Source organism: Macrosteles quadrilineatus, unplaced genomic scaffold (assembly GCF_028750875.1).
Source record: "Macrosteles quadrilineatus isolate MER2022 unplaced genomic scaffold, UCM_ALF_1.0 Scaffold_8__2_contigs__length_117827958, whole genome shotgun sequence".
Classification (NCBI taxonomy): Eukaryota; Metazoa; Arthropoda; class Insecta; order Hemiptera; family Cicadellidae; genus Macrosteles; species Macrosteles quadrilineatus.
In genome coordinates this window covers 47179520-47193686 of record NW_026542601.1, presented here as the reverse complement: position 1 = coordinate 47193686, position 14167 = coordinate 47179520, and the positions used below count along the sequence as shown (strand labels likewise).

Sequence of the window (14167 nt, the reverse complement as noted above, 5' to 3'; positions counted from 1 at the left end):
CGATCGTGCCGTGACCACGGAGTCCTACTGACGATCGTGCCGTGACCTCGGAGTCATACCGACGATCATGCCGTGACGAGTCATACAGACGTGACCGCGGAGTCATACCGATATGATCACGCCGTGACCGCGGAGTCATACCGACGATCATGCCGTGACCACGAGTCATACCGACGATCACCGGCCGTGACCGCAGTCATTTTGACGATCGCACCGTACCCACGAGTAATTTCGACCGCAAGTCACAAGTTTCTATAGGTACCTGTAAATTGTTACCCATTTTTTGGTTTTTATAGATCAGTTCCACAAACGGTAAAAATTGATTCCGTTTGTCTTTTTTGGTAACTGCAATACTAAAGACTTTCTTTTTATGCACAGAAAAAAATCCCGTCCCGTCCCGAAAATCAGGAAGGAAATAATAATCCCGTCCTGATCTAAAAATTTAATCCCGTCCATCCCTAATTTTAGCTAAAACTTGGGAGCATAATCCCGATTATATTGAAATACAGTGGAACCTCGTAAAAACAAGACCTTCGATAACAAGTCACCCTTGATAACAAGTGTAATTTTTAAATCCCCTAGAATTTAATTTTATTTACCTGTAACCACATGTTATTGCAAACCTCGGGAGAAGTCAACAATGATAACACGTGTCTTATTTAACAATTCCCATTGGCCATTAGTCTTGTAATCGAGGTTCTACTGTATAGCCTACCCAACTTGTAAAAACCTCAAAATTATATGTCTAGCCACAAAAAATAAAAACTTTTGCTGATCAATTGGTTTTGTTAATCTTTTTCTAGCACTTTTTTTTAAGGTAGAATATTACCCCTAGCCAAGATCAATAAAGAAAATAAATATATTTTTTTTTAGTTTCTCACCCTATCAACTTGTGCCTGTGAAGCCTGTACTAGAGTTTGAAGAACAACATCAAGGTATTTCTTGAACTCATGACCGATACTGAGGGCGATGTCACCAAAAACTGACAGAATCTGTGGTTTAACAGACCTATGCACTGTATTGTCCTGGAACATAATAAATAAATCAATAATTTTTACTCACCCAGAAATAAAAATTTGACAGGCAAGTTGAAAATTGCAACCTAATGGAAAAATCCTTTTGATTAAACGCTTGTAGCAATAAACACAATTTTTAACTGTGGCATAATAGAAATAATAGTTAATTGCTACTACATATAGTTGATTACTCACCCCTAGATTTTCCAGCAATAGAGTCATTATTTCATCACAGTAAGGTAAAGCTTTGTTTTTTAAAGCTCTGCAGATGTCTCCAGTCAAACCCACAGCTGAGTTGCACACCTAAACAACCATCAAGAGATTTCACATTCGAGCTTGCATTAATCATCAACCTACTAACTAACCAAAAAAAGAAAACCAGGATGTCTAAAAAATCACTGTACTGTAAATAAATATACTTGACATTCTCACTCTAGTGATTTTAATGAATTCCTATAAAGTGGACTCCCTCTTATCCGGACTCCTCGGGACCAGGCCAGTCAGGATAACGGGTTTTCCGGTTAAACCAACGTCCCCAAAAACTTGTTAAATGTAACCCGAATATTTGACCTAAATTTAGGAGAGCATTGTGAATTTAGACACGTGATCACTGGTCTCAAATCTTTCCCGGGAGAACAGTCGTTTCAGTACAGCCCACTTCCTGCCGATCTAGTCCAGTTAAACCAACGTGCCGAGTGTAGTCCGGTTAAATCGATGTCCGGTTAAAAGGTGCCCGTATAAGAGGTAGTCTACTGTAATATGCTTTATATGTTTTTTGTATTTTTTTTTGTATTGATATTTAAGAAGCAATGAGTAGGTATGAGTACCCATATATTAGTACGAGTATTGGTAATGAGTAGGTTTGTTAGGAGAGAATATAAATGTATAACTGTATAGGCCTATATAGTAGACTCCCTCTTTTCCGGACACCTTTTAACCGGACTACACTCGGCAGAAATGACATCTCTTTAACCGGACAATTTTCATCAGCACATTGGTTTAACCGGATTAGTTTGGCAGGAAGTGGGCGGTGCTTAAACAGCTGTTCTCTTGGGAAATATTTGAGACCACCAGTGATCACGTGTCTAAATACAATGCTCTCACAGGGTGTCTAGTTTATTTCCATTATAAAATTCAAGACTAATTCCAGACTTTTCAAGACGAATTCCAAATTTTTCAAGACTAGTTTTTCAACAATTAGTGGGTGTTGATACCAAAATGTATTGATTCTCAATTCTTGATACCGATACCAATTTTTATAGCTTAACCAAATTTTCTAAATAATACTACACCAACCTGTCTTTGTCATAAAGTAGTATTATGATAATGTGGTGTTTTCAAGTAAAGAAATAATGCAGCAATAAAAATTTTTAACTAGCAAATTTGGTTTTTTTATCATGAAATCTTCCGCGTACCGTACGTTTAGACATCATCATCGACTGCAGCGGTTACAGAAACGTGATCGTCGTCGTCCGCGATCACGGCAAAATCATGAATATTTCCCGCGGCCTTGTAGACATCATTGTCACCTCCCGCGGTCACGGAAACGTCATCGTCGTCGTCCGCGATCGCGACAAAATCAAGAACATTTCCCGCGGTCGAGCAGATATCATCGTCGTCTCCCGCGGTCACGGAAACATCATCGTCATCTCCCGCGGTCACGGAAACGTCATCGTCATCTCCCACGGTCACGGAAACGTCATCGTCATCTCCCGCGGTCACGGAAATGTCATCGTCATCTCCCGCGGTCACGGAAACGTAATAGTCGTCGTCCGCGATCGCGACAAAATCATGAACAATTCTCGCGGCTAAGCAGATATCATCGTCGTCTCCCGCGGTCACGGAAACGTCATCGTCGTCGTCCGAGATCGAGGCCAAATCATGAACATTTTCTGCGGCTGTTTAGACATCACCGTCATCTCTCGTGGTCACGGAAACGTTATCGTCGTCGTCCGCGATTACGGCAAAATCATGAACATTTCCCGCGCCTGTGTAAACATCATCGTCGTCTCCCGCGGTCACAGAAACGTCATCGTCATCTCCCGCGGTCACGGAAACGTCATCGTCGTCTCCCGCGGTCACGGAAACGTCATCACCGTCGTCCGCGATAGCGACAAAATAATGAAAATTCCTTGCGGCCGTGTAGACATCATCATTGACTTCCACGACCACGGAAACGTCATCGTCGTCTCCCGCGGTCATGGAAACGTCATCGTCATCTCCTGCGGTCACGGAAACGTCATCGTTGACTCTCGTGGTCACGGAAACGATATCGTCGTCGTCCGCGATCGCGATAAAATCATGAACAATTCCCGCGGCCGAGCAGATATCATCGTCGTCTCCCGCGGTCACGGAAACGTCATCGTCGTCTCCCGCGGTCACGGAAACGTCATCGTCATCTCCCGCGGTCACGGAAACGTCATCGTCGTCCACTATCACGGCAAAATCGTGAACATTTCCCGAGGCCGTGTAGACATCATCATCGGCTTTCGCGGTTACGTAAACGCAAGACGACGATCGCGGCAAAATCATGAAAATTCCCGACTTTGAAATCAAATTTAAGACTAAATCCCGACTTTTCAAGACCATTTTGAAATTCAATACTAATTCCCGACTTTCCCGATTTTCCCGACTACTAGACACCCTGCTCTCATATATTTAAGTACAATATCACAGTAAACGGTCCGTTTTAAGGAGATTTTGGGGACGTCAGTTTAACCGGAAAAACCGTTATCCGGACTGGCCTCGGTCCCTAAGAGGGAGTCTACTGTACTAGTATATTTCATAACAAAGGCGTAAAAGTGACTCTTTTCGACCCTAGTTCAAGTTTCACAGCCGAGGTTGGAAAATGGGCGAGAGTTAAAAAGACAAATTTGCTGTACTTTTGTTGTCATAATGTACCATTATTTACTAAATAAAAAAAAGAGAATACTTTTCATGGAAAAATAATCTCTCAAAACGACTTGAAATTGTTTTCAAATTTGCTATTGCAAACAATTCTGTTTAATAAGTGATTCAATCATTTAGTCTATTGCGATTGTGTTACTACTAACAATATGTCGAGTTATAAAAAAAAAGAATGTGACAATAAGCTACAATCGATTAAAAACACTTTTGATAGATGCCATTGCTTTTAATCAAAATTTACAACCCAGTTAACAACAGCTCAATTTTCCTCCTTAGGGACTAAAAAAGCGTTTTACTCCTTAGAGAGAAGAGGAGCTACTTTAGGACCCCAAGGCATGAGTTAAAACCACTGCTTTTCCTGCAGTATGAAGAAAACATTTTTTCCGTGTAAAATAGGCTATATACTGTAAGCCAAATTTATAATGATCATTAGACCTATATTGTTTCAAATTTTTTGAAAATGAAAAAGACATATCTATTTATTTTCATTTACATACACTATTCTTCATTTGTCAGAACAAATGATTTGGCCACATCTTTTTTAAACAAAGATTTCCGAGTAGGAACAGTTGCTGTCTTTACCTGGTATTCAGCGTGGTTCTTCAGACCCAGACACAGAAATGGTTTGAAGGCGTCCATGTACTTGAGGAACCCTTCTCCCAGCACCTCCACCAGGGTAGACACAGCCATGATGGCGTCTTCCTGAACACCCCCTGACTTGCATGTGTTTGAGTTGAACATTTGCAGCAGAGCAGTCATGATGGCGTCAGAAATCTGCGGTGCGTCGTCTGGCGTCACTTTGCGAAGTACGCTCTGAATGACAATTACAGTTTGACTTATTAACATTTTGTTTAAGCGATCCGTAGCCTAGTACCTTTTCAAGCTATAACTGCTCCTGGTAAATATGCCAGGAAGTTTGTTTGAAAACCATTGATTTAAGAATTGAACAATCAAATGGAACCGTCATTGTTAGTTTGGTTGAAACTTTTTTTATATATTGTTCAAGTCATCAGCAGGCCAGTGGAGTACATAAGCTGCATTGTGCAAGGTAAAGTTAACTACGATCGATAGGCTTCAGAATGGTGATGTGTCATAATCAAATTTCATAACCAACTTAAAATACCCCCGCCGCAGCAAACCTGCAGACTAAGCGAATTTCCATTTCCCTGAATGGATTTACACTAAAATGTCTCCTTAAAAATATCACATTTATTCCCTATTTAAATAGAATCAGTTTAAAACATACTTAGGTTTGCTGCAACAAGGAGGGTAAAAGTGTTTTTTATGTAAAATGTTAATAGTTAGTAAGAAATAAAAACATTTTCCAAATTTGGGCAAAATATGTTTATAAACAAGCAAACTACAACAGTTTACTTATTCTCCATAAGAATAACATGGGAATTTTAAATTTACAATTTTTTGGAATTTTCTCCGTAACCATTAGGCGCATTATAACGCTTCAATATACTAAATTATTTGTTTTTTTAAGCTCTACAAAATAGATTTGAAAGAAATTGCAAAATTTTATGTTTTTTGGGTCAAAAATTTCTATATGGGGAAAAACCCATTTTTACCCCATAAAAGCCCCCATAAACCCCCAAAAGCCCCCATAAACCCCCGTTCCCATGGTCCGATCATGCTGGTTCGCGAACTCGTTCGAATAAACGTAGGTTTACACGTTTGTACCAAATTTCATCAAAATCGGATCATTTTTGCTCGAGTTATCGCGCTAACGGACACATATAAATATATATATATATATATATATATATATATATATATATATATGAATTTGAACGGATGGTGTTTTTGACCTCTAGGGACCTCAAATCGAAAAAAAAAATCGGTCCCGGGTCCAGGTCTTACCGTGAGTACTACGGTAATAGCTTATTCCCTATATGGGAAATTCGCTAAAAGTTTTGTTTTAAAAATCAATGAGTTTTAAGAAGAATCAAAACCAATGTTGATGAAACAAGTAATTTGTTTTATTAACTGCAACAGGTAGGTTTTTTTTAACTTCTAATACAACGACTTGTGTACAATGCGGTTTCATATTGATATTGTTTGAACTCAAATCATGTTTTAATTTATCTTATACTCATGTTTATGTCAGGGTCAGGAGTCCAATTTCATTAAATTGTGAAAGCAGAGTAAACATAAATTATTACCTGTATTTATTCACAACCTTAAGTAGGTAAATAAAATGTATTACTTTTAAGTATCAAAATTCAAGATTCGGGATTATAATTTTAGTTTGATTTTTTAGATTGTCTGGTTTGGTTTGATGATGTGTATGCGTACCTGTAGAGTGGCACACAATAGACTCTGCAAGTCGTTGTATTGCGCTCGGTCTGTGTTGCTCTGTATGTGGTTCTCCATCTGCAACACCTGGTTGAGCCTCTCCAGTATCACCATGGTAGTACGCTGCACTGTCACATAGCAGTCGGCTGGAGAGTTCTTCACCATCTCCATCAGTGCTTCATACGCTGCTGATCTCAGATTGGCCTGCAGACATGCAATAAATAAGGTTTGGTTTAGGAATTAAGACTATATAGGCCATGATTGTGATTTGTAGAAGGAATGGAAAAGAAATATTTTTTGACCCAAAAATCCAAATAAACTGATCAATTTGGGTTATTGAGAAATATCCAAATCATAACCCTATTTACAAAACATCAACAATTTGTAAGGGAACAAACCTGAGCTCCATCAGGCCTATCCGTGGTCTCCAACAATCGTGCGATGATGAAGTCAAAGTATTCAGACAGGCAGTATGTCTCTGGTTGTGCTCCCTCCTCATTACCTTCCACAGCTTCGTAAGCAGCCTCCGCCAGTCCAGTGAAAGCCCAGCAGACGTTGGTTGCTACTCTCGGCTCCGCCTTCAGTCCATTCACGAGAGACTCTAGCAGAGGTTTCAGGTAGTTCTCGTTTATTGCCGCCTCCGGGATTATCTCACAAATCCTTCCGAACGTCCATGCGGCTGTGTCTCTCACAACCACACTAGAGTCGTACATGAGCTCTATCAGTGTCGGCATGGCTTGCTCTACTAGAGGCCGTAATGTTCCATTTTCTAATCCTCCGAGGATAGAACCTGTAAAAGAAATTGTACTGAAAGACAAAAACTCAAAACAGCAATCAAATACTAAGTGTAATTTACACGTAGAATGTGTTGTTAGTTCTATCATTCCAGACCAACGAGTGATATCCAGAGGTTATACTGTACATTCAATTGGGCCAACATAGAAAAATGAAAGTAGCTTTTGACACAAAAACTTACCAAAAGCCATAAGTGCCGCATCTCTAAACCGCCAGTTGGGGCTCTTGATGTTTTCTTTGACAAAGGGCAGGACAAAAGGAACAATGGCATCCTCGCAGCACGTAGCTAGCAACATGAGGCACACACCCGCTGCTTTGCTGGGGTTCCAGTCATCTTCATCATCAAACTCTTCCTGTGGACAAAGGTTCAAATTTAACACCCAATCAAACAGAAAAATTCATCTAAATAACTTGATGGATGATATGACCAATTTTTGTACAGTACTACAGAGTTTTTGATACTTAAAAAAATAATTTAAAAATATTTGTTACAAAAGTATGATGCTGACTCAACATAATGGAAGTGGAAAGAACAGTAAAAAACATTCTGCAAACAAGTACATTCTTCTAGGGCTTAAGCAGCTGTCCATTTTATTGAATGTATAAGCCCTAGGTCTACATTATGTAGGCCTACTAAGTAGTATCAAATAAATAAATTAATTGTTGATTGTTTTTTGGAGGTACAAACCTAAAAAATCTGTTGTTATTATTTTACCACAGATCAGACTTGAGCCGAAAGGAGTTTAATTTTTACTTATTGCTAAAAGCCACTTAATGAATTATCATAATGTGCATCAGAATACAGGTTAAACCATACAAAATTAAATCTGGCATTGTACTGTAAAACTCAAACTATTTAAATATTTTGACAGGCCTTAAACCAGTTTTCTTACAAACCGTTGACTTCAGTGATCTTTTGCCTAGAAAAATTCCCTGTTACATATTTTATACTCCCCTACATTCACCAAGAATTGAATAGCATGTAATTTTTGACCAAATGTATAAACATCCTGAACAATTTATTTAGATGTTTTGTTTAGACAAATATGTGAATTGAATAATGAGCTATATTGCTTTCCCACTGTCACTTGAAATTTTAGAGGACAAAATCATAAACTGTTAAAAATATAGGCAGATAAAAAGATGTTTTAACTAAAATCATCGACTTATCAGTGGAATTTGTGACGTCCTAGTAACTTTTCATAGATGGATTCACTATAGACTCCTTTCCTTTACCACAATTATGTTTACCCAACTAAGTGACTGACCTGTTTGGTTAGTTTAGTCATCAACACCGGCACCAGGTACTGTAGGGCTCCCTTGGCGTAGAACTTGGAGGTACGTTGTGGCGGACGGCCTACCTCTGCGGCCTCAGTGTCCTCTATAGCTAGGTCTACTTCCTCATCACTCACGTTGGACCAGAACTCTATACCCTGAAGCGCCACCTCGTCCACATCTGACTTCATGGCTTCCAATGTTATCTGCAAGAAACGGTGTAAATTAATAAAAGTATACTTTGTTCCAAACATTTTCGACATTACTTTGAAGTCGTACAAAGACTATTTCTTTGATGAGCATTTTTTATGTCCAAAGTAGTAATTTCAAAAGTTCTAACCTATTGCATTATTTCAGAGTTTGTTTCTTGCATGTTGTTTAGACTACCACACTGTTTTCTGTGTTATTTGTCCCAGGGTCTGTTAACTAATCTTGTTTGTGTTTTAGATCAGATTCTAGATTTCAAAACATTGTGCAACCTTGTACTTTACTAAATGTGTTGCGATAATCCCTCAAACAAATTTCAAACACCACAACATTGTACATCATCATTATTAGAATTTAGAATATTATGTTACCAAAACTAGATTTTTATTTGAGGCCTTAAAAAATAGGCCTAAACCAAAATAAAATTTAGGGTGGGACCCTCTCTAATCTGGCACTGCACCACTCCGGCACTTCAGTAATCCGGCTTCTTTTGACGGGTGAGGTCTTCCGCGATCGCAGCAAAATTCTGATTATCTCCCCCGGCCGTGTAGACATTATCATCCACTCCCGCGGTCACGGAAACATCACCATCGTCTTTCGCGGTAGCAGCATCATTCTAGTTCATAAGATTTAGATTGCTTAAAGCATACAACACAATAAATAAATGGGAAATAAAAAAAAATTGAAACCTGACCGCCAACAATATAAGACAAAGATACAGAAAATGCAATGACATAATTAGAAATCAAGTAGGCCTACGTAGTGACAAAATACCCCCACCGCAGCAAACCTGCAGACTAAGCGAATTTCCATTTGCCTGATTGGATTAACACTAAAATGTCTCCTTAAAAATATCACATTTATTCCCTATTTAAATCAAATCAGTTTAACACATACTTAGGTTTGCTGCAACAGGGAGCGTTAAAGTGTTTTTTTATGTAAAATTTTAATAGTTAGTAAGAAATAAAAACATTTTCTAAATTTGGGCAAAATATGTTAATAAATATGCAAACTACAACAGTTTACTTATCCTCCATAAGAACAACATGGGAATTTTAAATTTACAATTTTTTTGAATTTTCTCCGCAACCATTAGGCGCATTATAACGCTTCAATATACTAAATTATTTGTTTTTTTAAGCTCTACAAAATAGTTTGGAAAGAAATTGCAAAAATTTAAGTTTTTTGGGTCAAAAATGGGAAAAACCCATTTTTACCCCATAAAAGCCCCCATAAACCCCTGTTCCCATGGTCCGATCATGCTGGTTCGCGAACTCGTTTGAATAAACGTAGGTTTACACGTTTGTACCAATTTTCATCAAAATTGGATTATTTTTGCTCGAGTTATCGCGCTAACGGACACATATATATATAAATATATATATATATAATGCAAGAAAATAATATATATATAAATATATATATATATATATATATATGAATTTGAACGGATGCTATTTTTGGCCTCTAGGGACCTCAAAACGAAAAAAAAAATCGGTCCCGGGTCCAGGTCTTACCATGAGTACTACGGTAATAGCTTATTCCCTATATGGGAAATTCGCTAAAATTAATGTAAACAACAATGCTTGTGGTTTTGTCAATTGAAAGATAAAATATCCATAAAAAGGGGTTAACTTACTAAATAAGACTGTAGTTTACATGTTACATGTACTGTAGTTACATGTTCAATATGAAATCATAAACAGTTTTATGGCCCTAGGCAATGGCCAGCGGCAAATTGAATCTTCAAGACAAGACGAAAGTACAACTAAGTAAGTGAAATTTAACAGCCATTATAAAACTATTATTTCTATGATAAAATAGGTCTGGGATCTAATAATAATTACCCTAGTAATAAATAAAGAAGGATCTAATAATAATTACCCTAGTAATAAATAAAGAAGTTGTAAAGGAATAAGTGATACAACTTTTATGAGCTAAGCTACTGAGTCAACAGTTCTTGGAAGTACTTGACTTGGACATTTGATTGTCGTGATAAAATATTAATGGGTTTGAGACTGATAATGGGATTTTTATTGCATAATTGCTCTAGTAATAAATTATGAAAATGTAAACAAACATCTAATAAACCTTTTATGTGCTCCTAACCAACTAGCGATCGATAAAATTATGGCCCATAAAAATTTAAGGACATAGTCTGGCATTTAAGGACAATTCCCGTACATTTCATGGCCAGTAAAAAATTAAGTACAATTCCCGGTTTTCCCGGATTTCCCGGTTGGTAGACACCCTGGGTCACGGAAATGTCATCGTCGTCTTGCACAATTGCGGCAAAGTCATGGACATCTCCCACGGTCACGGAAACGTCATCATCCTCACGCGCGATCGTGGTAAAATCATGAACATCTCCCACGGTCATGTAGACATTATCATCGCCTCTCGCGGTCATGGAAACGTCATTGTCGTCATGTTCGATCGCGGCAAAATCATGTACGTCTCCCACGGACGTTTATACATTATCATCGCCTCTCACGGTCACGGAAACGTCATCGTCCTCATGCGCGATCGCGACAAAATCATGGACATCTCCCGCGGACGATTAGACGTTACAGTATACAGTAGAACCTCTTTAATCCGAACTAATTGGGACCGGGGGTAGTTCGGACTATTGAATAGTTCGGATTACAGAACATACTGTTGTTTTTACATAACAATAGCTAAAACAAGGCTAAAATGGATCGTAATTGCTATGGGAAATGTTAAAAAATGCTTTACAAAGTAAAATACAGTGTTTATTTAATAAAGTAGTAAAAACAGTGAATAAACAGAACTGTACATTAAATAGCCTATACAATATAAATACTGTACTGTGTATAGAGTACACCAATGAGGTGTTCGGATTAGTGGACGTTCAGATTACAGGGGTTCGGATTAAAGAGGTTCTACTGTATCAACAACTCCCAAGATTACGGAAACATTATCATCGTCATGCCCGTTCGCGGTAATAGTGGTTTCCAATCACGCAATCTTCGGAGACGTGTTTTAAGTGTTTTTATTGATAACATTCCAGTAACCTGGCTTTTTTACTAATCCGGCAGTATCACGGTCCCATATCTGCCGGATTACTGAGAGTCTACTGTATGCAGTAATGCATTGTAACTGTTTTAGTTTAAGTTGTGACTTACAGGGAAGAGTGCAGGGCCCATGTAAGGTTCCATGTAGTGGTAGTACAGAGACATTATCTTGACTAGACATTGTAAGGCGGCCACCTTGATCTGAGTGTCCGGGGACTGAGTAGCTTCACAGACCACCTCCATGATGTAGTTCCTCTCCGACTGTAAAAAAAAACAACACAGTGTAAATAACCGGTGAAGAAAGTGACACAATATTGAGTCTCCAAATATACAATTGATAAATGTTGGCTGAACATTAAAACAAATAGACCCATATCACTCGCTAAGTATCAAAGTTTTTCAACACAAGACAACTAAGGACATACAAGGATTTTGTACTGATAGGTCTAACGGCAGCTTACCTTACTGACGAAAATACATGAAAATGCACAGATATACACATAGGCCTAACCCATAGGATTTTCTGAGCTACTAACTCATTTTTCAGTAGCAGAATATACTGGCCTACTGAAAAAGGAGTTTTACAAAAAAATTATCTGTTTATTTTAGCATGTTCATCTGTATTTTCTTCAGTAAGGTAAGCCTGCTGTAAAACCTATGATCCTATCCACTACCAAATCCTTTAAAATTCTGCCCTAAAGCCATGTTTGTTACAAAAAAAAGTCATAAACTTTAAAAGTACATAAGCTACATGAATGAGCATTAAGGTGTGATACAAGTGAAGAAGCATTTTCTTTTTTGGTTATCAATACAATACAATCAATACAAAAAATGTTATGAATATATTATTTTTAATGGATTCTTTTAGTTTTGCACTGAAAAAAGTTGGTGCGATGAGAAAACAGTATTTTACCGCAGCACATTCCGGTCTGTAGCTCTATAGGATTATACATTTTGTTTAAACAGAACACAATTTTAACAACAGAAAAGATGTCTACTTTACAATGGGGTATTTGTTTAATGAGTTTAAAACCTCTGAAATTTTGAAGTCATATCATTTATGGTAACTGGCCAAGTGGACACAGCTCGATATAAAACTTTATAAATCACAAATTCCCAACACAAAAAACTTTCAAGTCTCACTAACTCACTAATCTTTTAATATGCACTACTTTCTTTAATAACACAACTATGTAGGGCCTAGTGTGATGGAAACAGAAGTAGGTATGTTGCAACCTAAGTTTCACCCGTTAGAAAAATGTAATAAATATAAATCAACATAGGCCTACATGTCATTTCATACATGTACACTTACCTCTTTGTCAAAGTTAGCACGGGTAAACTCCAGTGAGTTGAATAGCGCAGTAGTAGCAGCCAGTCGAACATGATTGCTAGGCTCCAACGACCGCATGCCGTGAATAATGGCTGTTAAAATCTGGTTGGACTGAGAAATAAGCACATCTTGCTCCTGTGAGAGGGAAAGAACGTAAGAAAATAGGCCACACAAGAACAAAATGTTTCACTGAATCTTAATTTGATGATAAGTATTATTCAATAATGAAGAATCAAAGCTTAGCTTAGTATATACAGAATTATTGCATTGTCTCAATAAAACTCAATAAATGTCAATACATGTGACAATAGAATGGTAATATAAATTAGGCTAATAAAATGTGTTGATAAAACTGTTCTAAGCTAAAGGAGTACTTTACAAAACTACAATTAAATAAAAGGCTTAGTTGACCAAGCATTTTCCAGTTTATAAAATTAGCTAAGATAAGATAAGCTAATGTTTGATCTGTGTAATTAGGCCTATCTATATAATAATAGGCAAGCATGTTTCTTTAAAACCTTTTTTCTCAGTGTGTGTGCACGCAGGGAAAATCTACGCATACTGTTGGAAAGACATTTTCCTGTAGATGTGCAGAATCCCTTAATAAAAAATGAGCTAAAATGGATTTTAAATTTTGAAAAATTAACATGTGCTTTATGGGTTGCGAAATAACAACAAAATATAAACAGAAAATCAAAACAAATGGAAGAAATTCCAATCTAATCATATGTTTTATGTGTGGTGTGAAAATAGAGAATTAAACATTACATATGTTTGGTTGAGTTTTCAACCATTTGACGAAGTTCTAGACGACCTCTAGTTTAAATTAAACAGCTTGTAGCTTGCAGGCAGCGCACACTGTAAAACCTCAGGGCAACATAAAGAGGACCTGTTTCATAAAGATTATAATGGTTACCGGTAGTTGTAAATTGTTAAGTTTTTTAAATGTTGACTAAATGTTCTCTTTTATTTTATTTTTTTTTTATTTATTTATTTTTTTTATTTCTTTTATTACAATGCTGCAAAACAGGATAAACCCAATTACATTGTAGCATTAATATTCGAACATCAAAATCTTGACATGCATTATAAATAATAAATATGGTAAAAGTTCATCTTGCTGAATAAATTATAATTATTAGTGTAATCACTCACAACAATACAATATATGACAAAAACGGACTAATATCAATAAATAATGTACAAATAAATATCTTAAAAAATAACATTGGCAATTATTTAAATATCTATAACAACAATAACAAATTAAATAAATAAATTTTAGGGTAGACAATTTG

At 37.1% G+C, this 14167-nt stretch overlaps 1 protein-coding gene across 3 annotated transcripts in view; it reads right to left on the bottom strand.

The window, feature by feature from the left end:
- LOC128999480 (importin subunit beta-1-like) overlaps positions 1 to 14167 on the bottom strand; it is a 33248-nt gene that overhangs the window by 8829 nt on the left and 10252 nt on the right. For all 3 annotated transcript variants that reach the window (XM_054426024.1, XM_054426025.1, XM_054426026.1), the window contains exons 5-13: positions 12852 to 13004; positions 11648 to 11797; positions 8288 to 8500; positions 7201 to 7372; positions 6623 to 7014; positions 6225 to 6428; positions 4506 to 4736; positions 1212 to 1319; positions 882 to 1025 (exon numbers count right to left, since the gene is read on the bottom strand). In XM_054426024.1, coding sequence (XP_054281999.1) covers positions 882 to 1025; positions 1212 to 1319; positions 4506 to 4736; positions 6225 to 6428; positions 6623 to 7014; positions 7201 to 7372; positions 8288 to 8500; positions 11648 to 11797; positions 12852 to 13004 — 1767 coding nt within the window. The remainder of the gene's footprint in view (positions 1 to 881; positions 1026 to 1211; positions 1320 to 4505; positions 4737 to 6224; positions 6429 to 6622; positions 7015 to 7200; positions 7373 to 8287; positions 8501 to 11647; positions 11798 to 12851; positions 13005 to 14167) is intronic.